The sequence below is a fragment of the Oculina patagonica genome, chromosome 5 (assembly GCF_052425735.1).
Source record: "Oculina patagonica isolate OP01 chromosome 5, crgOcupat, whole genome shotgun sequence".
Taxonomy (NCBI): domain Eukaryota; kingdom Metazoa; phylum Cnidaria; class Anthozoa; order Scleractinia; family Oculinidae; genus Oculina; species Oculina patagonica.
The window spans coordinates 8,221,236-8,247,458 of NC_135762.1; the positions used below are offsets into that span (position 1 = coordinate 8,221,236).

At 40.4% G+C, this 26,223-nt stretch overlaps 1 protein-coding gene across 1 annotated transcript in view; it reads left to right on the forward strand.

Moving 5' to 3' along the window:
- LOC144655312 (importin-9-like) overlaps positions 1 to 26,212 on the forward strand; it is a 31,704-nt gene extending 5,492 nt beyond the window's left edge. Inside the window, 27 exon segments of the mRNA XM_078515532.1 lie at positions 1,452 to 1,581; positions 2,983 to 3,071; positions 3,773 to 3,853; positions 6,408 to 6,527; positions 7,190 to 7,349; positions 8,613 to 8,764; positions 9,390 to 9,488; positions 10,164 to 10,270; positions 10,841 to 10,980; positions 11,606 to 11,684; positions 11,946 to 12,026; positions 14,674 to 14,821; positions 15,103 to 15,181; positions 15,633 to 15,700; positions 16,096 to 16,176; positions 16,709 to 16,837; positions 18,173 to 18,231; positions 18,763 to 18,889; positions 20,286 to 20,375; positions 20,540 to 20,709; positions 21,626 to 21,729; positions 22,148 to 22,177; positions 22,531 to 22,655; positions 24,267 to 24,354; positions 25,039 to 25,121; positions 25,804 to 25,869; positions 25,871 to 26,212. Coding sequence (XP_078371658.1) covers positions 1,452 to 1,581; positions 2,983 to 3,071; positions 3,773 to 3,853; positions 6,408 to 6,527; positions 7,190 to 7,349; positions 8,613 to 8,764; positions 9,390 to 9,488; positions 10,164 to 10,270; positions 10,841 to 10,980; positions 11,606 to 11,684; positions 11,946 to 12,026; positions 14,674 to 14,821; positions 15,103 to 15,181; positions 15,633 to 15,700; positions 16,096 to 16,176; positions 16,709 to 16,837; positions 18,173 to 18,231; positions 18,763 to 18,889; positions 20,286 to 20,375; positions 20,540 to 20,709; positions 21,626 to 21,729; positions 22,148 to 22,177; positions 22,531 to 22,655; positions 24,267 to 24,354; positions 25,039 to 25,121; positions 25,804 to 25,869; positions 25,871 to 25,921 — 2,736 coding nt within the window. The 3' untranslated portion in view covers positions 25,922 to 26,212.
- The last annotated feature ends 11 nt before the right edge of the window (positions 26,213 to 26,223 follow it).

The window sequence follows — 26,223 nt, forward strand, 5'->3', positions numbered from 1 at the left end:
GCACGAAAAAAAAAATACGGATATTTCCGACTACTGTCGGAGAAAACATTGTGCATATAATTGGGGCGTAAACAAATCGTTACTCTCAAGCTGCGTTTTGTCTAGGCTCTGCGAGGGTCGGATATCAAGACCCAGGATTAAACGAAAGCCATATATATATATACAGTGAATGCTTTCGAATTATATTTGAAGATGAAATACGAAATAATTTTGCTGTCTTTGACTGAAATTCCACTCGAACTGCGTAGATACGATCGCATGTTGTAAAGCCGATTCATGCAACATTGCTGTCATTCCCTGTCAACGCGAGGTCACGTCCCTAACGACCTGGGCTGATGACGAAATAGAGTTGCGCTTGCATGTAGCGACCAAATTTGGCCTAATTTTTAACCGCTCCTAAGATAAAAGAAGCCCCCATCTCTTGCATTTGTTTTAACTTCAATAATATCTTTGAAAAGAGCGAGTTTTTTGGTATGGTTTATTTTTGACGTTTGTAATTTTTAAACGATGTAAGTGCTAGTGATCATTTATTCGTGTTTTAGTTACGCAATCCATTGTTTGTGCGACGCTTTTTATAGATCGCCTTTCAGACACACGTGCGTTGAGATAAGAAAGCTGACATGTCACTTTTAAAATTGTTATATAACGTTTGTAAATGTGACAAGTCACGTTTTTTTCACGAGATCGCAAGTGATCACCCACAGCGGAAAGTAATCCCTTGAGAAATTAAAACAGTCCCTTGATAAATTAAAAAAGTCCCTTGAGAGTTTACAAATATGTGGTTCCAAATTTTGTTCACATAACCCCTATTCTACGTTTTTAGCTTGTAAACAAGCAAAAACGTCGAAAAAAGTAGCGACAGCACATAAAATAAAATTCTGAAAATAGACAACTGTTTTTGTCAAAAAGAGCTGAATATACCATTATGAATCAGGAGAATTAATACAATTCAGAAGAGCAGGATGTAATTCTTCAATTCAGGACATTTCTGATGGGTTGTCCTGATGGGTTGAGCCGCAATAATCGCTGGAATATTCCTGCTGCAACTTGTATCCTTTAAAATCACTGAGTTCAGATATCATCATGACTTTGAAACAACATGTTTTGTTTCTCCTCAACTAGCTAAATTGCGAAGTTCAGGCGAGCCGAAGTTGGGAACTTTGTATCAAAATTGACAATTTGATTTGCTAATTCGCAACGTAATATTTGGAAACTCATAACAAACTTCCAATTTCCCAAAAAAATAACATATTTCCACGTATTTATCCTGAAAAAGGTGTACACAAAAAAGGTCATTCCGGGTTTTAGGATTCCGGGCTTTCTTATCCAGATTTCAGGAATTCCAGCATTCCGGGTTTTAGGACAACCCTTCCTGATCAATCAGGAGAGCTGGAATTTCTACATGTACATCAATACATGATTTTCTTTTCTTTCCTGTGATTCATTTTCAGGCATATGCAATCTCTGCAATTGCACACTGGGACTGGCCTGAGGCGTGGCCAGATTTGTTTGGACATCTGATGCAGGCGTTGACAAGTGGTGATGGAAATCTAGTTCATGGAGCCATGAGAGTTTTAACAGGTTTAAACAAGTTTACTTTTGAGAAACCCCTAAGAGTTCAATCTGGCCATATCTCCCACCTGGAAAAAGGAACTAAACTAAACTAATTGTTTGACATCCCAAGCCTTGATGAATAATGTGAAAGATGTTGATAACAGAGTTAGTGAGAGACAGCAAAGTGCCTCTGCCCAAACCTAAGTTAGCTTGAGAATTCTGGCTCGCAGAAAATTGATTTTGGCTAGTGAAATCAAAGCTGTCACTAGCCAATAGGCCAGCTGGCAAAAAAGTTACATGTAGTCTCGAGCCCTGACCATTTGGGATGGTAACATGCATATCTGGGACAAGTCCCAGGGATGTTATGCAGGATATTACAGTGGCAAATCCAGATGTACTCAAAAAGGGAGAAATGTGGTAGGGTGGAGCAACCCTCCAAGTTAAGACCATTTTAGTCACCATGATGACTAAAATTTTGGAGCTGGCGACTAAATTTGAACCAAGGTCTGGCGACTAAAATTTAGAGGAAGGATTGAAAGCATCAGCTTAATTTGGTGACTAAAATTTTTCACTGGCGACCAAAACTTGAGTAGTTGGTGGCCAAATGGCCACTAAGGAAAAAATTAAACTTGGAGGGTTGTGGAGGCATTTTTTTGTACCCCTTTAGGTCGTGGCCCCTCATGCTTGGGTACCCCAGGCCCCTCCCTAGGGAAAAATTGAACAAAAATGTTACTTGTCCTCTTGTATAAATGTTTGTAAATGTAAGATTTCCCTGTGACAGCATGAAAATAAACCAGTTGCAGACAGCATTACTGTGTCTAGATGCAACAGGTCTTACTGCTGTGTATGCAACAATGTGTTTGTTGTGGGCTAAATTTATCCGGGGGGGGGGGGGGACTCGCATATGAAAGTGACGGGGATGCTCGTCGTCTCGCTTAGTGGTGTAAATTTCGGATTTTTGGTCTCGCTTAGGGTTTTCCGGGCAAAACGCCCAAAACGCCAGTATTTTTAGCCATAATGGTCTCGTTTAGGGTTACACACAAAGAAATATACAAATATAAACTCCATTCTTAGTTTTTTGGTATCTTTTAGGGGTCAAGAAAAGCTTGAGCCACACCCAGATTGGTTTCTTTTAGGGGTTCTTTTCAAATTTTCCGACGAGCATCCCCATCCGTTTCATGTGGGATTCCCCCCTCCCGGGAAATTTATCTTTGGTCTGAAATTTTTCAAACTGGTTTGATTTTTATTTTTTTTTGTCTCATAATTATTCATTATCAAAATCTGAAGCAATAGGAAATAAGGTTAAACTGGCAAGGGTTTGAAAAAATTTAACCCAAAAATTAATTAAAACCACAACATATGTAACAATGTATCTGTTCCTACTACACTCTCCTGTGTGGTATGTAATTAGATTTTATCTATCTGCAGAGTTCTGCCGTGAGGTGACAGATATTCAGATGCCACAAGTTGCTTCACTGATTCTTCCCGAAATGTACAAGATATTTATTCATGCAGAGGTACAGCAAATAACTTAGTAATAATTGACTGATTAATTTCTGTCTGCTCAACTTATTAATTAATTCACAGTGTTAAAAACAATACGTAAACCAATCAACTTGCATTTATTCACGTGCAGTTACACCATAAAAACCAGAGTATAGAATTAATTTTCTTTTTCCTATGATAAAGCGTGCTGTAGAAATTAATGAGAGGGTACATGCAAACCACCTTATATAAGAGGACAATGCCAGAGGCTAAAGTTTGCTTGACAAATGATAATGAATTTATATAACGCATTTTTCATATATATATGTTCAAATGCGCTGTACACATACTGTAATTTACTACACAAGGCCATACCACAACACCGGGAGCTACATGCCCTACTCTTTGCGAATAGTGTGTGGGTTCTTTAACGTCCCCAGTGATAAGACTGAAGATACAGGAGACGGGACCTACGGTTTATCATCCTTTTCCGAGAAGACTAGAATGTCTAACCATTTGCAGATGTAATTACAAAGGCAGCACATTCTCCTCAGTTATTTTAAGACCCTGAGTGTTGGTCCAATCTGGGGTTCGAACCCACGACCTCCCGCAGAGCAGTCCGGCGCTCTACCAACTGAGCTAACCAGGCGGCGGTTAAACAGTTGGCCAAGATGCAATTAGCTTTGAGGGCAACTGTGAAATTCTTTACCTTACAAGTCCAATTTCATTGCAGGTGTACAGCATCAGAACAAGATCTCGTGCTGCTGACATTTTCAACACCTGTGCTTCATTAATCTGTGCATTGGAAGACATGGTAAGACCAAACTTTACCAAGGAATGGTGAATTCAGGATATTAAAGGGGAGGAGGGCAATCCATATGAGTTCCAAAGAAAAGTGCCTGGACACATCATCTAGAACAAGAGAAGTACTAGGCTAAGCTACTTTTTATCTGGGAAGAAGGAGGGATTGCAATCCCCCTTCTCCCTCATCATCATCACTTTGTTTACCCTTGGATTTTGCAGAGTTGCTTATACAGCTAGTATCTCTGAGCATTTCACAGTACACAGCACAGACGGCAAAGACCAGGCCAAAACACTGGGAACTCTCCATGCTCTACTTTTTGCAATAAGTGAGTGGGTTCTTTGACGTCCCCTGCTGACTGTAACACTGAAGATGCAGAAGGCGGGCCTACAGTTTATCGTTCTTATCCTTCCTTCCTTCCCTCCCTCTAAACTGCCTTTGATTATCCTGGGTTTACCATTAAAGTGCCTATGAAGTAAAAAACGTTTTTGCTTTTTTTGGTAGCTTATTATGTCTACTTTCCGAAAAGTTAAAAAAAGAATAATGTCAAAGAGAGAGAAATCGGACTTTTTGCCACCTAAAGTGCCCTCGGTAAGACAAAACAGTGGGTCTGGAGACTGGACACGAATTTGGCTCGAATGACGTAGTTAGTGGTTCCACGGATCAGTTTAAGCTTAGATTTTGTTGATACACAGTGAAGTTCACTACTTCAGCTGAGATTGTTGCTGCTTTTTCGTTGATAAATCGAAATCTTGTCCGACAAGAACGATATGTTGCCATCTGCGGACTTGGCAGAGCGGGTTTCTAGCAGAAATGAATCGCACAACGAAATATCGTGATACTAAATGGACTGAAGTAGCTAGTTGGACCTGTCCAACCGCCGCAAGCCGATCAAGCGCTCTTTTACACAAGCGCTGGTCGACAAGCACGATCGAACTTCGGCGAAGCAGATTCAAATGAGAAATTCCCTATAAAAAATGAATAACTAGAATTTTTATTTTTTCCAAAAGCACATACATCGACGGGCTTTGATTTTGTGAGTGGTTTCGGAGTGTCGCAATGTGCTTCGGAATATTGACACGAAGGCTGCTTGCCGCGCCGAGGTTGCTTGCTTGTCGAATGTGTAAATTCAGGTTACGGTACGCCTATCCCGGTGGTTATTCGGTATTATATAACGATTTGGTGATTTTAATACAAGAAGCGATCAGTTGCTCGATCGCTTTCATTTTGATTGTGTTCTTGTGTGGGAAAGTACAGTGGACTGACATATTTCTCCGAAGCGTGAGAGTGACATAATTAAACTTGACAACACGGCAAGATAACACTTCTTCAAACTCAAGATTAGCACTTTTTGACTTCAATGAACGATACCAAAATTTCCTCTTCAAGAATAGACAGAACTGCAGTTTTTGCTCTTTATGGTTCGTTAGCTCTACGGTATATTTTCAACCGTCGACTTCTTTATCCGGATACGATAAATCCTGATTACAGTGCGTGTTTATCAGCAAATAATTCCGGCGAAGGCAGCCGTAAAATTTGTCCAAGATTTTGCGAGATCTCAGTGTATTGTTTAAAAGTGCATTCGCCATAGAATACTACCGGAACTGCAGACGTGAGTGACAACATTCGAAGCGCGCTACTTGAAAACAAACAAGCATTTCTAACTCACTCAAGTCGAATTTACATTCCATATTTTTGCTTCTTTCACAGATGCATTCGTTTGCGTCTGGCGATCGATCGTTTCGAGTGTTTGGGAAAGGAAACGATTGCTACCTTACGAATGATAAAACGATCTACTAACCATACAAATTAAATTTTGAGGAACGAAGTCTCATAATAAAAGACGTATACTGTACCCAGCTGTGTAACATATTGTAAACTCCTGGCGCGACTGCTAAATCTTTCTTCGGCTAGTCAGGGCAGAATGATATAGAGAGACCGCCATATCCTTTACAGAGATACTGACTCTTTTGATAAATTTCCTCTTCACTTCATGACTTTATCGTTTCATTTGTGGCAAGGAAGAGCTTGTGCTGAGAACAGCGATCCTTGAACTGCCGACGGAACAGAATTCGTTTCTTCTTGCGTTTTCATCAGAACGAATAGCTTTACTATACACATGGAAATTTCGCTTCCATTTACTCTGCGAAGCTTCACCAAAGGAAATAGGTGTATTTGTTGCAGTTTCGTTTGCGCAATTGCCTTTGTTTGACTCAAAAGCCGAAATATAGCTTTCGCCAGCCCTCTTTGCTCTCTTTACGCCATAATCCTGGTGTCTTTAGAACCACTAAGTACGTCATTTCCGGTGAAACCGGAGCGTTTGGCCGCGCGCGAAAAGGACCCACTTCAAATTGCGAAATCCAAACTTCGAGGCTCAAAAAATACTAGAAAAAAGCGCTTTTGATATCTTAAACACGCATATTCGAGCTAACTAAGACATAAACAAGCAAATTGAGCAAAGTTATTTTTTACTTCATAGGCACTTTAAATTTGATTTTCAATAATTTGAAAGAAAAAATCAAAAGTGAACGAGGTGTTTAAAACTTTTTACAAACCTGCATTTCAGGGAGTAGCCAAGCAAGTCCTGTTTCCATCGATGCCGCAATTTACTCAAGCGTTTGTACAGGTTCTTGCTTTGTCTGATAGTCCCACAGTTGACTGTGGCTTAAAGATGGAAGTACTGAAGGTTAGTTGTCTTGAGATGATGTATCACTTACCTTGATGCTTTTGGGTAATAAGTGTACTCCTTTCATTTATTTGCATATCAATTTAAATCTCTTCTTTTCGTCTTCATCCCTTTCTTCTTTTCTACCTACTGCCTTACTAACTTCCACCTCCATCTCTCCCTCTCTCACTTCCTCCTTTCCTTGCTCCTTCCCTCACTCCCTTCCTTCCTCCTTCCCTTGCTCCCTCCTCTTTTCTCCCCCTTCTCTCACTCCCTCCCTGTGGTGTATTTAATACATAAACAGTGCAAACTTCCGAGTTACAACACACACATGGCAAGAACACAACTTACTCGATCATACACGGCCTTCTTGTAATGTGACGACTCTACTAGTCCCAGGACTCCACACTCCCTCCTTCTTTCACTTGCTCCCTTGTTCCCTCCTCTCACTCCCTCCCTCCTTCACTTGCTCCCTTGTTCCCTCCTCTCACTCCCTCCCTCCTTCACTTGCTTCCTTGCTCCCTCCCCTTCTCCCTCCCTTCTTCCTCCTTGCTCCCTCACTCCCTCCTTCTCTCCTCTCCCTCCCTCCTTTCCTCCCTCCCTCCCTGCCACCCTCCCTCCTTCCCCTAGCTCCCTTGTTTACTTAATTAAAATTTTTCTTTTACTTAAAAAACTTTTTCAAGGCATTGACCACCCTGGTTAAGAACTATTCCAAGCAAATGGGGCCACATCTGATGGAGATTTTGCCACACATGTGGAACACACTGACACAGAGTGCTGATCGTTATGTTCGTACAGTTGTTAATTACACTGAAGATGCTGATGATCCTGTAGATTCTGATGGTGAGTTTCATTTCATGCACTGGATTGAATCAATAAGATACTCACCACCTTCCTTGCGTAGTTTTTAGTTTCCGCATGAAAAATACAGTGAAAAAACCGATTTAGTTTGCAAACCTCCATGGGAAACAAAAATTGGGATGAGAAATCAGGATGCCAACAGGGAATTCATTAAGGTTGGGGGCAGATGGGCATCAAGGTTTTGCACCCAGGAAAAGTATCAGTAAGGCTCTACCTTCTTTGGTAATCAGATGTGAAAAGAGCCCAGCAAAGTCGTGTTCACTGCCGGTCAGTTTGCCTGGTACACAGCCCTTAATGAAACCCCTGCTTCAAGAAATTGGGGATAAAATGCGGAGTTCAGCTGAGTGAAGCAAATCCAAGACAAACAACGTTTGGTTTGGTTATTGGGTGGTTCATGAACTTAAGGGTTTGAGAAAATTGGGATTCCACATATTGTTATACCGTATTTACTCGAATAAGCGCCGCCCCCGAATAAGCGCCGCCCTCGAATAAGCGCCGCATCTGAGGCAAAAAAGTTAATAAGCGCCGCCCCCGAATAAGCGCCGCAGTCCCGATGCGGCACTTTTTCAAGGAATTACAAAGCAACTCTAAAACAAACTTGGAGATTTCTTTCCATCAAAAGCGATGTTTTGCAGTTCAAAATGATTGCTTTACTGCTCGCCTTTTAGTCTTTCTATCAAACATTCTTGCAATACGTAATTCTGTAAATGTTGTGAAGGCCGCGAACTTTGCCAGGACAGCTAGCGTCACTTCTCTCTTCAGCAAGAGACGAGGACTGACAAACAAAAGACACTATTTTCAATTTCTGTAAAAGATAAGACTTTTTGTGGCGTTCGAATTTTAAATAAGCGCCGCCCTCAAATAAGCGCCGCACTTGGGGTGCGAAAAATTTAATAAGCGCCGCGGCGCTTATTGGAGTAAATACGGTAATGTATAGATCACTGTAAAGTTACTTGAAATGTTTTGGGTAAATCTCAAATGTCACTTGAGTGGGGAAAATCAGGGATGTAGCTAAGAAGCGGCTACCGGTTAATTTCATCAGCTGAAAGAGAGCTAATCACCAGCTGAAATTTCAATAGAAAACAAAGACTTGGGATAGTTTTGAAGATATTAAGTCCAGAAGAGCCGGCTGGACTTTTTAATAAGCTGGCTTAGTTTTTTCTTAGCTACATTCCTGGAAAATACGCATGTATCATACCTGCTAAATAGTTTTCACATTTTTTTCTTTGGCTTTTTGTCTTTCAGGAGAAGTACTAGGATTTGAAAACCTTGTGTTTAGTGTATTTGAGTTCATTCATGGACTTATAGAAACCCCAAAATTCAAGAAAACTGTTAAGAAGTTTCTTGATGAACTTATTTATTTCTTGGTGCTCTATATGCAGATCACAGAGGAACAGGTAAAATTTCTTTATATTGTGCTCCAAGAATATGTTGCAAAACTTTGTAAACATATTCCTGTATAGTAGTTGTTATTTTTGGATAATAACCTAGACTGTGACCAGAAGTATGCAGCAGTAGTCTCATTTGGTGCTGTCTGTCTTTCAATAATTTACAAAATGGAATTTGGATTTTTTTTCTCAAACTGGTTGGAGTGAATTATTTGGGCAGGAGCCCCGAGTCAAGAATTTAGTCGAATTCTTTGTGTGTGTGTGTGTGTCGCGATGTTCCCAATAAGGATGGGCTCGATTCCAAATATCCGATATCAAACATGACCTGGTCCAGCACCGTCATGCAATATCTGTTTGCAGATCGTCTGGTAATACTATTCCGATGAGCAAACTGAAGGTAGTCTGGGGTGAAATAATTGTCGCCAAACTTGTACAGAAAAAAAAGTACACAAAAAAGTACACAAAATGCTCTTTGCGTTTAAGATGGCAAGAGTAAAAGCTGTTTGCAGCTTCTTGTTTATACAAGGAGTGGAATTTGCTTATTAAATGGTTTTGGATTGTACCATATTACAGTACAAGTACTCTTTCCAAAAGCGAAAAAAATATTTTTGTTGTTTTATTCCCTTTTATTTAGGTTCAAGTCTGGACGTCCAATCCAAATCAATTTGTTGAAGATGAGGATGATGATACATTTTCCTTTTCTGTTCGTATTGCTGCTCAAGATGTGCTCTTGGTTAGTGTACAGAACAGTTTTAATTATGTCGAGTTAGGGTTTGAGGCCATTCCAATCCTGTAACCACAGGAATCCCAGGCCAGGAAAGTCAGCTTTTTGGAGAGTTGTAGGCCTGGCCAACCGATTTTTGAGGGGGTTGGGGGTGGGGGGAGGTCCACCTGAGAACGTTTTGAGATCAATACCATTGGAAGTACTTTCTCCTTCTGACTTTCTGGCGATTCTGTGTGTATTTCGACAGCTCCTAAATTCTAACATTTCATAACAAGGAATTGGCCATTTTCACTCGTTCATAAATAAATCAAAAGTACTTTTCTTTAACAGTGCATGCTGTTGTGTATTTGCACCTGGCTAACCCAGAAGGCTTCATAGTTTGACTTGCTAGATGAGCCTTGATCTCAACAGAAAAGGGGAACTGTGAGATATATAATGCTGAGGATATTTTAAAAATTGATTTCTATTTCATCTTGAAAGGCATCAGCTTGAATTTTTTTACTAGCAGGCTATAGGGTAGCTACGCCCGTGAAACCTCGCCTCACTGTACAGTTTATTAGTGCTGGTACTAGTGCTTCTCATGGCAGGTAGTCGGGGCGAAGGGGTGGTCTTGGGAGGGTGGCTGGGGAGGGGGTGAAGAGAATCTGTGGCCACTTTAAATGTAATCCTTATTTTGGTTTTTAGGCAGTTGCTGCTGACTTCAAAAATGAAAGTGCAGTTTCATTAACAAATGCAGTCAACAGACATTTACAAGAAGCAAATGAAAGAAAAAACAAAGGAGATGGTAACTGGTGAGTATGGTGAAGTCAGTTTGTTGCATTTCGCATTTATTCCTTTGTCACTTCCTGTTGTTCTTAATGTCTCTGGTTGGAGGACTTATGTGTCACATCATATGGTAAAGGCTTGGTGGTGGTGGTGACAAAAACCATGGTGATGGTGACATATGGCGGCGTGATGATGATGATGATGATGGTGATGATTGTGATAATGAAAATGACAATGAGGACAAAAATGACTATGGCAGTGATTATGATATTGGCGATTGTGATGATGATGAGGAGTAGAAGGAGGTGGCGGTGGTGGTCTGTGGTGGCCTGTGGTGGCCTGTGGTGGCTGATGTTGACAGCTATTGCTTAGTGAGGCCCTGCCAGGGTAAATTTCAACAACCGACTAATGGCCCAAAAAGTGGCAACACCACATAAAATAAAAAAACTTAAATTCCAACAAGGACAGGTTAATTTCCCTCCACTTTTACTTTTACTACAAACAGCGATGGACCCCCCCCCCCCCCCTGGCAGGGCCTTCTTAGTGAATGTTAAACCTGTAGTGATATTAATATATATATATATATTTTTTTCCAGGTGGAAAATACATGAGTCGTGTATGTTAGCAATGGGATGTATTAAATCACTCATCATTGACAAAGTAACAAATGGCAAAGTTTCTATAGATATGACATCATTCCTTACACAGGTTGTGTTGGCAGACCTACAGGATTCAGGTTAGCAATGAGATAATTTTTGTGATGATATTATCGATAAATGTAAACTGAAGAAATACAAGTGATTCAAACAAAACCAAGAAAACTATTTTAAAGTGTCCACTGGATTTAAAGTGTTGGATCCTTGCGATTCCAGTACATGTACATGTAGCTGAGCTATGAACCCTGCTAGAATAGGACAAAAGTTAAATGCAGGACACATGTCATGAACATATCAACTCAGTTAAATGGCTCAGCTCACCAGGAGTCTCACATAGCTCGGTGGCTTGAGCGCCCAACCAGTCACTGGGAGACCATGGGTTGGATTCCCGTTAGGGACTCGTATAATTTTTTTGGTTGTCCCACGCTCATGACATAATGAACATTTCATCTTTATCAGGACAAAGTTGTTTTTTGTCAGCTTTCTTTGTCATAGCATAGCCAATCAAAGGCATTCATCTTGTCTTTTGCAACTTTGTGCAATGTAAAGTACCATAATTTAGCTTCCCATAAAATTTTTCTTTGTTCACCTAAATTTTCTAGAATTACTTGTTAAAAATTTAGATCCAGCCAATCAAATGTCATTCAGCAGTTGTTGCAACAAAGGCTATCTTACATCTATTTTTTTGTTTCTTTTTCCCATCAGTATCGCCTTTCCTTATTGGTCAAGCATTATGGGTAGCAAGTCGTTTTACTCCTCTAATGTCTCAAGAGCTTTTATCAAGGTAAGAGTTGTTACCTGCAGAAATATCATAAAAATGCATCAATTTTCATGATTTATGATCTCTTCTCATGTGCGGGAAAAAGGGATTCCCATAATATGTACATTTTGCTGTGACCCTTGTCTCTGCATTATAGACAAAATACAATGTTCCAAAGCTGAACAGGTATCTACAAACCTCTCAGCTGATCTATAATCCTTGCCACGGTAGTTGTGTACTGCTTGCACTTAAGCATTTAACTGTAATGCTTTATTTCAATTTTAGTTTTATCGAAGCATCAGTCACTGGTCTTCAGTCAACACAACTTCCTGCAGTCAGAATATCTGCTGTTAGAGCTGTTTATGAGTAAGTGAAGTAGATGAGAACACATTAGCCATGTTCAAAACGAGCAGGGGACTGGGTACGAATATTCAATATCGATTGGATTGAAAAACTGGGCCTGTCATCTGAAAGAGCATCCAAAAATTAGTAACTCAACCAAATTTGAGAGTTATTGGTTTAAACGCAAATGCATGGAACTCTTTTAAAAATCGTTAAAATAAGAGAGCTTAGTATGGCTGGATGGAAAGCTGTCCATCCAATCCATACTAAGCTCTCTTATTTTAGCAATTTCTAAAAGTAAACCATACCTATGCGTTTAAACCAATAACTCTCAAATTTGGTTGAGTTACTAATTTTTGGATGCTCTTTCAGATGACAGGCCCAGTTTTTCAATCCAATCGATATTGAATATTCGTACCCAGTCCCCCACTCGTTTCGAACATGGCTAATTCATCAACCTCTTTGCAAGATATTGAGAAACTTAATCACATTTACCAAGATCACATAAAATCCAGCAATGATAGTTGATTTTGTAGAACATGACTTGTACAAATGACAGGAACTCATTTGAAAGTGAGAATGATTAACGATGGCGAGGATGGAAATACAGTAAACACCCGCGTGTAAGAACCTAGTGGTTTAAGAACCTGCTGGCAGAAATTTGCCATTTTAATACCCCAAAATATAAGAACCTGTTTAGCCAAGCAAATTTCAGCAGGTTCTTATATGTGGGTTATAGAAAATTTTTATGAACATTTTTAACAGAACATCCCAAACTGTATTTACAAATAAAGAAAAGACAGATTCACATAGACTGTAATTGTCTTCTTTGGACCTAGCCTGAATTTCAGACATCCCTCTGTGCTCGCCTGCTTGCCAGAAGGAACGTCTGAACACATTCGGGCCTAATGCCGTCCGGTGACGTCACTACGCTTTGGTGTTAATTCATGCGGAAAAGTTTCTGTCGAGGCCATGAAATTGTGAAAGAAAAATCGCTTAAATAAAGGATTACAGGGTATAAAATTGTTTTAATAGTAAACTATTAAAAACCTTGAGACAAATGAATGATATTTTAATCGACTGCAGGCTATATTCTTTTACGGAAGCGATTTAATCTAAACTGATTTGCTTTATCTAGCGATCAAAATATAATATGTTACGCAACGGACAAATACAACACACTCGTGAGTACTTTAATAAATAAATCAATTTCGACGGTTTCAGAGGCATCAAGAAACGGAATTCAATACAAAAATATCCTACTTGACCGTGGGCACTGAGTTCAGAAATCACTGGCTCATCGAGGCTGCAGGACATAAGCGTCGAGCGGCTTTGTTGACAAAACAAGATTACATATAAATTTGGCAAAACACTGCATGTCGAAGTGACGAATGCCGCCAAATTAAAACCTACCGATTTCCATTACTATTCTTCATCCGTAGGTAAACTAATAAAGTAATAAACTCAAGGTAAATGACTAATCAATTCATTTCTGGGAAGGTGAACTCTTTCGAACTCTTTCCAAACGTTTTCAAATTACAATCCTCGCGCGGTAAAATTCAGTCATAATTTCACATAATTATGCAAATAATTTTTAAATGAACCAATCAAAATCACTACCCGGTTTCGGGTAGTGACGTCACCGGACGGCATTAAGCCCAAATGTGTTCAGACGTTCCTTCTGGCAAGCAGGCGAGCACAGAGGGATGTCTGAAATTCAGGCTACTTTGGACCTTGCATGAAGCAATACAGTTATGAATAAATGCTGTATAATGAAGGACCAAACCCATTTTTTTTCTTCTCGTACAATCAAAAACTATCGCTCCTCCTTAGAAATTAAGAACCTTATTAAGAACCTACTTAGCCTAATTTACCAATAACTACCCCCCAATACAAGAACCTATTTTGCCAAACTTAGAAAATTGTAGGTTCTTACACGCGGGTGTTTACTGTAGATCCAGTACAGTGACAGTAGGAGGCAGCGTGGCCTAGTGGTTAAGGTGCTGGACGCAGGTTCAACTCCTCGCTGCCACTAGTTGGATTTGCTTCGGTGACTTCAAATTTAACTCATCCACGCTTAATAGCCAACTCGTCTGCCTCCTGCCAGTTGGGGTTTTTCACAAGTTTCTGTTCGATTTGCAATACCGTATTTACTCAAATAAGCGATGCGGCGCTTATTCAAAGAATTCCGTTTAACTAAAAACAGCACTACAAAGCCACTGTAAAACAAACTTGGACATTTCTTTCCGTCAAAGCGATGTTTTGCATTTCAAAGTTGTTTGGTAAAATAAGCGCCGCACTTGAAGCGCGAAAAATTTGATTTGCGCCGCGGCGCTTATTCATGTAAATACGGTATTTATTTATTTATTTATTTATTGGTTTATTTATGTTATTTTTATATTCAAGTTTGGGTCAGATGCATTGATCATAAATTTTGGCAAATATCTTCTTGTCATGTGGAATTTATCGCTCTGTTTCACTCCATATAGAGACAGTACCAAAATGATGAGAATTTTAACATTCACGAGGGGATGTCTGGGTGAACCACGAAATTCTCAAAACAAACCTTATATGAAACTATGGCCTCCGATAAGGAGAATTGATCGTTTGAGCTAAGGACTCACTGAAAGGGTTTAAAGAACTAATATACTTGATTTCTGTCTCGTCATAGATTTTGTGCCCATCTCAAGGTGTCGAACAATACCCAAATCCTGGCACCATTCCTTAGCAAGATTATGGATGGCTTATTAACCATGGCGACTCAATCAACAGATGACGTTCTTGCCCTGGTTTTAGAATCTCTTAGGATTGTTATGTCGGTAAGCTGGCTCATGCTCGTCTTTGTGACTTAGACTAGGAGCAGTTTATACTTTGCGTCATAGATTGTCAAGGGAATGGGGTTGTGGAGAGAGAACCGAAAGGAAGGAGCGGGGAAAATGACCGCGCGGAAACTGGCGGTGAGACTTCGCCCCCAGCTTTTTTGCTCGTAGTCAATTTTCAGCTGTGCGAATACGTTGATTATGCCTCCTGTTTCGAGTAGCCTAAAGGTCACTCCTTTCTAATCAGTACTGAGTAACCATTTATCTCATTTAATTTGCAGGTTAATAAGGAATTTACAACATCCTGTGAAGGAAGAATAACGCCGCTGACAATAGCGCTTTTCATCAAGTATGCTCACGGTAGGAAATCTTACCCGATTAGTTAATTAACTAATTGAATTAATTAATTAATTAGTTAATTAATAGTAAATTAATAAAAGTATATAGAAAACTTATTGTGAGAACTTAGTCTAGGCAAGATAAGTAAAAAGTAAATTAAAAAGATCATTACAAAGCTTGTTGTCGTTTTACATGTGATTACATTATTCGTGTTACTCTTGTGTTATTGAGATAAAACTCAACAACAAAAACAATTTCTTCAGCAGCAACCGACAACAACAACAACAACAACAACAACAACAACAAGCAAACAAACTCAACCAACCGAAAACGGTTGACCGAGTAGAACACGACCTTCAGGCTTCAGCTACCATTGGCTGGGCAAGTGTCCTTCTGGAACACTTTATAAATCAGCCAAAGCCAGTTGCGTTTGTAACGGATGGTCCCAAATGTAGTCTGTGTTTCTTTTCAGATGCCGCTCTAATTCCACTAATAGAAGACTTGTTCAAAGAACTTGCAATGATAGAGGCGTGTAACAAGGTAATTGTTTTTTTTTTTTTGTTAATTCAGAGCTCGAACAAAGCCGCGATTTATGTTGGAAAGCGCGGGAAAAATGACGCGGGAAAAATCACGACTTCTTTTGGAAAGTGCGGGAAAAGTGACACAAACAAAACCGCGATTTTTGTTGGAAAGCGCGGGAAAAGTGACGCGGGCAAATCTACGATTGATGTTCGTTTTCTTCTGATTGGATTTTGCTGTGATTGGCTAGAACATATTGCACGGGTTTCAGTGAGCCAACGGCAAATCAAACAAATTAAAACTCGAAATGAATTTGCAGCTACTCTCGCAAGTCAGTGGAGAAACCGCTCAGCGTTCCATATCAAATTGCATCTACGTTTTACTAATTTAAATGTTGGTTTTGCTGTTTGTTCCAGCTTTTACAGCAGAGGTTTCTGCCGACGTTAATCAGTATTTTCCAGGCTCCGCCAGAGAAGACCCCATTAGGAATAAACGCTGTAAGTAGAAAGGATAAAAAAAATAAATCAGTGACAAACAGATTTAAGCACCAAGCATTCGACTTACCAAAGCTTAATTTCTAGCGTCTTTAACGGACGTGTATTTCTGTCCTTTCCATTCCCCTTAAATCACTCAGGCCAATCATAAAGGACACAGTCAATCGGATTGACCAATCAAAACTCGGAGCAAATACATGCCAACCCGCGCGAAGCGCTGGAAAACGTGTGCAAGCGAGCCACGATTGGTTTTGGTTTTACTTCTGTTTGGTTAAGAAAGCGGCAGGGGTTTTTAAACAAGTCACTAAGCGTTGTAATGTAAAACCAAAGCAAACGCGAACTACTTTCGACACAAGTGAAAATCGCGCCATTTGCATGAAACGATAACTAGACCACGAATTTCTAGATCTACACATGACCGTACGTCGTTACGTCATCCACGGTTATTTTAGTGTAAACCCGCCAGGTTGCGTAAAATTTGTTTCTTTTTCCAAGCTCCTGCCATGGTTTCTCACTCTCATTTGTCTGTTTGCAGGTGTGTATGGATATCCTGTGTAACATCATTCGTTGTACCCAGCCCCCTCTCTCGGAACCGCTGCTCAACTCCGTGTTTCCAGTAGTCGTCAATACAATACTTGCCTCGGATGACAACGCTGTGTTACAGGTATTACAGACATTATTACACTATTTTGCGGTCATGGCACGTTGTGGAGTCAAGCGTCCCCTCAAATGGCCGATTCCCTCTATAGCGCGCGCCTGCAGGGAATCACGGTAGTTGTATCATCAAACCATGCGCGAGACTCAGCAACGATGCACGTTGCTGAGTCTCGCGCATGGTTTGATGAATACAACTACCGTGACTCCCTGCAGGCGCGCGCTATAGAGGGAATCGGCCATTAAACATTCTTGAAAATTTTATAAAACCAAAATAAACCATTGAGAAATACATGTAAATGACACAAGTTGATTATGTTTTAAAGAAGCAACGTCACAAAATTTTAAGTCATTTTTCTGATTACTTTAAAATTAAAGGAAACCTCACAATAACAGTTTTCTAAAGTAGAAAAACAACAAATGAGTAATGAAAACGCGAAAATAAACAAGGATGGTTTTGACTGACGAAGATTAAGACGGATAACAAATCACATACTTGTAAAAACTTGCCAATGTTATCAAGATGCGTTGTCCGTGACTAGCTCCTTAACAGAATATTCGTAGCAAATATGAAGCACATTTTATCACTTACTGTCCTAGAAAATACGCAGGTTGTTTGTCAGTTGTTTTCGCTTTGATGGTTGATTAACTTCTGGGCGTGAGAATGACTATTCAGGATTCCATTATACCACAACTTGTTTAACTAACGAGGGTTCGACGAAGATTTTTCGTTTCTTAAGGCTGGTTTTCATATAATAGCCCCGATCGTTTCTATCGCCTCTGTCTTTTCAAAAAGTTTTTTTTTCGATCGGGGCGATTATATCGATTATATGAGAACATTACACAGGGGATCGCTAACGTCTGCGGCGATTGGGGCGATCGCGATCGTTTGGATCGCCCGTGTTCTATCCTTCTAGCTTCTCTTTCCCTTCTTCGCCGTAAAACTGTTATAACTGAGAAGAAAGGAGGCCACGACTTTTGCTCTTTCATTGAAGGCTGCCATTGTGTTGGATCTAGGACTAAAATGATTGTTTTTCGTAGGTCTTCGCTCATACCAGGCGATCGGGACGGTCATATGAGAACCCCCGATCGCTTCGATTGCCTACGATCGTCTCAGTTTTTGCAAACGATCGATGCGATAGAAACGATCGGGGCGATCATATAAGCATCCTCTCTTAGTATCAAACTACTCCCGAACTCTGACTATGCCTTGACTTTTTGCTTACAAAACATTTCGTGTTGAAAATTAATTCTTACTAGCATCTTGTCGTATACCACGAAATATCTTTTTTTTAATGTTATGAATTTTTGTATTCTTCTCTTATTTCTTTTCCATTTTATTCAGGGTGGCGGACAATGCCTCAGAGCGTTTGTCTGTGTTTCACCGGAGCAAATGATTGCTTGGTAAGTAACCCAATATTTTGCTTCAAGTGCAACCCTCTCAGTGTAACTCAGATCTATGATGAAGACGCGGTGGCCTAATGGCTAGCGCGCTGGACTCTGGATCGAGCGGTCCGGGTTCGAGGCCTGGCCGGGGCGCTGCGTTGTGTTCCTGGGCAAATCACTTTACTCTCACAGTGCCTCTCTTCACCCAGGTGTATAAATCGGGACTGGCGAATTTACTGCTTGGGGGTAACCCTGTGATGGACAAGTATCCCACCCAGGGTGGGAGAAGCAATGCTCCTAGTCGCCTTATGCTACAGAAACCAGGATAAGCTCCGGCTGTATGGGCCACTTGGCTCGGACACAGACTTTACCTTAACTTTCTATAAAGGAATCTAGGTTTATCAAAACATCCATTCTTCTGGAACCGGCCATTTCTAGCGACAGAAATCGACAGTAATCGGACTTTTTCGCGTATATAACCTACTAATATTCTTATTTTTAATCAAACCTTTTTAAGTGATTTTTTTTCTTTTTTGCATATTTTTTCAGGCGCGATCCTCAAGGCAACAGTGCGATCTCTTACATTGTCCGAGCAACTTCACACCTTCTCGACCCCAGGGCACCAGAGTTCACGGCCTCCTTTGTGGGTAGACTGGTGACGACATTGATTAACAAGGTAAGAAAACAATTCTATCAGATATCCGCGCAGTGATTCTGATTGGCTGGTTGTGTTGCTCGGTTCTGAATTTTCGCGCCCAAGTTACAGCTCAGAGACAGTGTGTAGAACAGTTTGTGGAGTCGCGGTGGCCTAGTGGCTAGCGCGTTTGATTTCGGATTGGTGGTCTGGGTTCAAGCCCTGGACGGGGTTTAAAAAAACTGACTTTTATAGGGAATTAACAATTACTGATGTCCCAGTACTTTTCATTGTAATCCTAAATTACCGATCGAATTGTTAGTTGTTGTGTAGGGAGGAGAACCGGAGAACCAGGAGAGAAACCCTCGTAGCAAGGACGAGAACCAGCAACAAACTCAACGGTCCACATATGTCATCGGGTCCAGGAATCGAACCCAGGCCACATTGGTGGGAGGCGAGCGCTCTCACCATTGTGCTATCCCTGCTCCCCGTCACACAGCGGTCAAACGCAAAAATTGACGTCACATCCGGTCTTTGCCGCCTCGAACTTTTGATTTGAAAGCGGGCAAACTTTTGCAAGAAATTGTTAAAGAAATAGTACGGTGAAAGAACAGTTCAAGCTGGGACACTCAGTGGAGATGAATTATCAATTTTCCAATCCATAAGCGGCGTATAAACCTTAACTTTCCAGGGACGTCGTTAACTTTTGGGTTTAAAGCAAAAGTTTTCGGAAAATTTAAGACTTTGTATGGAAATTTTTGGCGGCAAGTACACTTGAACTGCGCGCGCGCGATGTGTTTGACCGCTGTGTGGCTCCCCGTTACTATGTTGTGTTCACTGATGGGGCGAGACACTTTACCCTCACAGTTCCTCTCTCCGTCCAGAAGCATAAATGGGTACCAACGACCTTACAAAATGCTGGGCATTACCTGCCACGCACTAGTATCCCATCCGGCGGGATAAGGTGCTAGGCTGCTGAATTCGGGATGAGTCTGGCGGGTTTGGCCCGAATGAGACTTACGCTTTTTACCTACCAAACTTAATTCTAGAAAATGCATGAAAAAGAGTAATAATAATAAAAAAAGAGCGAAGGGAATCTGGCTGCTGATAACACGGGATAAAACCAAATTGATTGCAAGGCTGGTATTGCGGCAATAGGGCAAATGTACTAGTACTATGGTATTTATGTACATAATACTGGCCCTGAAGAAGACTAGCTCTCCTAGTTGAAATACTGGCTAATAAATTTCGCCTTCCTGCCGTAGTACCAGCCCTGCGATCAAGTTAATTTTATTTAAACTTAGAGTGACGTCTGGTACGAGCATTTCTTGAGCAAGAGATCCGGCAACAGACAAGCCAAGGAGTTTTATTCTTCGATGCGTGGACCCCTGCATTCAAACACGGGATAGTAATGAGTTTTTTCCCTTTTTTATGGCAGATTGGAAGTAATCTTGGTGAAAACCTTGACTTATTATTAAGAGGCGTCCTTAGCAAACTTCAACAGGCGGAAACGTTAAGTATAATACAGGTAAACCACTGACTTGTGCTTTTTTAAAAAACTTGATTTTAGTGGAATCTTTGTGAGATAACCTCATTTTCAGTCAACATATTTCAAGCCCGGAGTTTTCAGTGTTTCGAACCAAGTTAAGGCATCGCTGCAGTCCTAATGCTTTTTTTCGTCTGCCTTCACAGTCGCTGGTCCTTTCATTTCTTCATCTAATGAATAGTGGTCAGTTGGAGATGACGCTTGATTTTCTGAGCGGTGTTCCGGACCCGACCGGCAAATCAGCGCTGGAGTATGTCGTCAAGATATGGTGTGCGAGGCAACCGGAGTTCTTTGGTGTTTACGACAGTAAAGTCAGGTAATTCATGAAAAGATGATTGGTACATGGTTCTTATAGAAGTGCAAATTCAGGGTTAAGTATAAGAGAAAGCTTTAAATGAATTGATTTCTCTCAGATTCCTTAATGTTGGAGATCACACGACCACGTCAGCTCTGCTGTAAAATTATCGTGTCTAAATAAAAGATATTAGTATATACCGCACAATTGAATAGTGCTTTTCGCGTGCGCTGATTGGTTTACTGTGAGGTGATTAGTAAAGTACTATTCACCTCCGAGCAGCAAAAGAGAAACAAACTGCCTTCGCGTGTCGCTTTGTTTACCGAAAGTGATGTTTTGGTCCGCTAGTTATTCAACTTGTGTGGTATATACTAAAACAATTATTCACCTCAGTGTCGGTGAATGTGGTGGGAGTACTCACTCTATTCACCTCCACTTCGGTGAATAATTGTTAATTATTATTATCCAGGGTGCTCAACTGGATAAAATAGAAGGGTGGGAGGTAGGGGTTGTGGAGTGAAAATGCTCGATAAAGAAAGGGGGAGAGTAAAGATGAGCCCCCTTTTCGCTCCCCTTGGGGTACTCCCATATGAAAGATACGGGGTGTTCGTCAACTCGCTTAGGGGATGTAAATTACGGATTTTTGTCTATCTTAGGGTATTCAGGACAAAACGCCATCATTTTTAGCCGTCGAGGTATCGTTTAGGGTTGCACATGAACAAAAATCGAAAACGCTGTCATGCTGTGTCAGTGGTGTAGACTGATCAGGCTTGAAAAATGGTATCTTTTAGGGGCAAAAAAAAAAGATTAATCAACGCCCAGATGGGTCTCCTTTTGGGGTTTGATTCAAATAATTTTATTCAAAATTTTATTCCTGATTTGTGATTCCTGCTTTCGTGGTCGTAGTTTTAATTTTCTTTTATTCTATCCCTTACAGCACAATGGCGCTCTGTAATGTTCTACAGTTCTTCGTTAACACTGGCGATAAAAGACTCTCGAGTATCATTGTGAAAGGCGAGAGGATTTTTCAGCAAGACGAAGGTAACGCACAGTTCCTATGCAGTAAGCTGCTTACTAAAAATGTTCAGTTTGTTGGGTATTGTAGGCATTGATCGTGTTTGGAAATACGGTGAAATACTCTGGTACAGAAATACGTAAAATTCCAATAACAAGCCCTGGACTTTAACACTATTATTTTGGTAGGCTTATTTTCAAAGGGGCAAGTTCGGTAGGGCTTATTATCGTACGGAATTTTGCATTTCATAGAAATGGTCGAGTTTTATTTTGAAGGTGTTAATTTTGGCGTGCGAAATATTCTAGTCATGTCTAGTTGGGAAGAAAATATGGTGTCGCGCGCCCTTAACTGTTAATTGAAAAATAAAAAGGCAATGAACAGAGTCAGATACTGCCACCATAAGTAACTTTAGGGTTTAAAAGCTGCTTATCTTTTTTGTGACAGGAATCCGAACAAGATCTAGGGCAGCAAAAGGTAAGTCACATACGGCTTTCATTTATTTACAGTTTTGTAAATGGTTAAGTATTTTTATAAATATATGTGACTAATCTAGCCGGCGCTAAACTCTGATTTCCATACCTTGAAGGGACTAGAAATGGTAAATCAGCTTCGTCAATACCCATTTATACACCTGGGTGGAGACGGGCACCACGAGAATAAGGCGTCTTGCCCAAGGATACAACACAGTAACCCCACTGCGGGAGTGAGTCCAACGCGCTAATACAAGGCCACCGCGTGTCCCATGACATTTTTACTTATTTTTCCGTCCCATTGTGACTCTGTTTCACTTGTGTGTGTCGTCTAAAACTTGTTTCTTGTCATTTCAGCTCCAGAGCAATGGACATTGATTCCTGTACCAGTAAAACTTTTTAAATTAATCATCAATGAGCTAGGCAATCTTTTGGAGAGCGCTACAGCAGGTGATGAGCATGAAGACGGGGACTCAGACGATGTAAGTATCCAAGCTCCTATCATTTTGTGTCAAATATACTGGTGCTAACCGATACAAACTATTTAAGCCTGGATCAAACGGTCATGATAGTTGATGATAGTTCGCCGCTTCCAACTATCATTCACTATCATATTGACTATCATGTTTGTGATCAAACGCTCCATGTTAGTTGACGATAGTTTGTCGAAATCAGACAATGTGCTCGCACATTTCATTTTTTGCTTTTCTCGTTCTCAACTCCACTATCACTCGGTACAGAAATGTTTTCATGATTTTTCCTTGTTTTCGATACTTTCACGCCATCTCTTGCGGCTGCCAGTGATATTTTCTGTGCTTTTGACGTTGCTTTTACTCTTCTTCTTCCCACTCACTTTCTCGTTTTCAGCTTCACTATAGTCCAAATATTAAACTATATTTCGGTTTTCTTCTTCACCGAGCGATAGAATTTCCTTTACGGCAGCCATGAATCTTGGATTGAGCCCATCTTTGGCTCAACTCCATATCATGCTCTATCATTCCCGCGATCAAACGGTAAAAACTATCATCAACTATCATGTTGAATTTGAGCACGTCCAAACTGCGTGATAGTTGGTGATGTAGTTGATGATAGTGCATGATAGTTCGTGTTCAAACGGCCGCGATAGTTGGAACTATCATCAACTATCATCAACTATCATGACCGTTTGATCGGGGCTTATTAGGCATCTTTCATGTACCCAGCGAAAAGCCATTCGGTTATTTAGGAATTTTACAGGGGACAAAAACAGTGATGCAGTAGGGCATTATATTCAAGGGTTTAACCCCCCCCCCCCCCCCCCCCGTTGTTCCAGGCGAATAGGCCAATTTTTCCACGTTTTTGTAAAGGCAGTAAATGGAAACGCGGAAAAATTCGCCTGATTGCAGGTAAAGATAAGAAGGTGACAGGGGTTTTCGTACCTTTGAAGGGTTACAGTTCGTGGCTTGTAACCGCCTAAGCAGGGTTGCCACAAGTCAGGAAATGGTCAGGCTAAAACGTTCTTGAAGTTCAGGGAAAAGTCAGGGAATTATATTTGGAGTCAGGGAAATTGACATATTGAAGAAAAATCAGGGAATATTGAAGTTTATCGCTGGTTTAATAACATTGTGGGTTGGAAGAAACATTTCAGGTCAATGTGATCTCAGCGGTGTTTATTTTTATGGAAGCGAAGGCTGGAGGCTGCTACTAAATCTGACATTTTGTATTTATTTGGTCAGGGAAATTTGTTTTTATCAGGAAAAAGTCAAGGAATTTTGAAAATTGATGTCTTTGGCAACCATGCTAAGGTTATTAAATCTAGAATGACTACCGTTGGAGTTATCTCGGAAAAATATGTCAGAAACTACTTGATTTGTTGTTTGAAACTTGTGTGAAGGTGAATTAGAACCACATCCTACAAAACGAGACGCTACAATCTTTTAGGGATTATTTTCAAATGTTTTGACCATCCGCGCCATTTCCTTTTTTATAAGGGCACCCCCTCCCTCCCATTGGATACGTGGTACCATCGTGAACAGCTTGGCAATTCTCGCGTTAGTTCAAACCTGCTAAGAACTTACGCTCAAAAACATTCTGTAATTCCTTTTTTTCACCAGGGAGAGGAGGGTTGGGAAGATGTGGACGATGACGAAGAAGCTATCGACGTGTCGGGATCACCGTTTGCTCCTGCATCAGATTACCTTGGTAAGAGACTGGAGACTAATGTTGCACGCCTCCCCCCCCCCCCCCCCAAGAAAATTATTTCCACTCCCTCAGGCGTTGCTGGAAAACAGTGAACGCACGTGGTTCTGCTATCTAGTGACGCTGTCGCTGATGCGCGCAAAATGACAGCTACTAGTGTGAGTTTAAGATGTTTTCTGACTCCCGTGAAAAAGTCACCGTTTAACAACAACGAAGAAATTTATTTCCAGAAAAGAGAATAGCTGATTAAAATGAGTACAATTGCAAAGTTTCTGCTTAAGTTTTTGAGGAATTTGGAGTATGTTTCACTCGCTGATTTTAATTTATGACATCAGTTGAATTTGGCTGGGTGGTCTGCCAGCTGTGTAAACTCATGATAATACTCATAAAATCGAGTAATATGGTCGCTAATTGCGTGAAACTCGCACGAAAATCGTCACATTACTAATCCAGATCTTTGATTGCGAAAAATAATGGAAAGAAATAAGGGGCGAAAAATGAGCTATTTATAACAGAAGACATACCATTTGGACCAAATTTTGCGCAAAAACTCGCCGCCGAATATATTCTATCAACAAGCGATCTTGAGATTGGATTTGAAAGGGGTTTCACAAAGACAATACAGTGCAAATTACGACAGCTGCTCAGTTGTAGTTTAGACTAAATATTAAACTTGTTTTTGTTCAGGGTTTGATGCAGAAGACTTTGAAGACGAGGACGAAGATGACCCTGAGATAAAGAACGATCCTATTTATACACTTGATTTACAGGTAATTAACCACCCTTTATAAATCTTTCCGCGTACTTAGCGTCTTTGAAGCCATTTAATTAAGTGCCTTTTAAATGACGAAATATATCTGATACGCCACTTAAAGATGACAACAAGGAAAATTCAAGCAAACCGCTTTTGTAAACATTATGCTTGTCTTGTGTTCGGTTGCCATTTAGTTGTTTATCTTCAAAGATAAAATTTAATGGCCTTGTGTTGGCGAATGTACAGAGACTTATTTATGTCGTCTGTTTTTTTGTTATTTTTGCACGACTGATCTCGCGAAGCTCAAAAAGATACGCGTTGATCACGGCAAACCCAGCAATATTGGTTCAATTTGCAGAAAACTACTCGACAGACGATAAGAACCCATTAAGAAGTGAGGATAACTAGTAAAAGGTTAAGATGAAAAATGTGAAAAGCAAGACTTAAAAGTCTCGCTATTCACATCTTTGGAGGCCCATTTGGCGGAGGTTTTCAACATTTGAAAGGAATCCAAACAAAGACTGAAACTGCCTTTTTAAATAGGGCCTCCAAATAGAATTTGTTATTTAATTTATTTGTTTTTTTAAAAACACCTGATTTTCTTCCTTTAATTTTGATATTTGATGACACCAAGCAAGCACTGACAGAATTTATACGAGTTTCGCATTTTTATTTTTATTTAAATATTTTTTGTACAGAATCATTTGATCAAGTTTCTTCAAACATTCGCCCAGCAGCAGTGTTACCCAAGCTATTTTCAAGCCTCTGAACGCCCAGGAGCGACACACGCTATCCAAGATTGGGATACCTTCTTAAAAAGTCACAGGTTTTCCTATACAATGTATTAATTTATACAAGCGGACGTTTTATGAAACAAACAGATGATGAAAACGCAAAATTCCGCACAGAAAGTTAGCTTTCTTTCTGTTAGAGAGATGACGTCATACTTGCGCACTGGCTGAAAGGCGGGAAACCCAGTCTCCTCGCCAACAAAATGGCCGATGTGAAAAGGAAATATGAACGAAAAAGAAACATTGAATGACATTTTCAGGAAATAGTTGTAAATAAAAAAAATGCAAGCAGGATTAAAAGCGGGAAGAATCTTAAGTCTTGGAGTG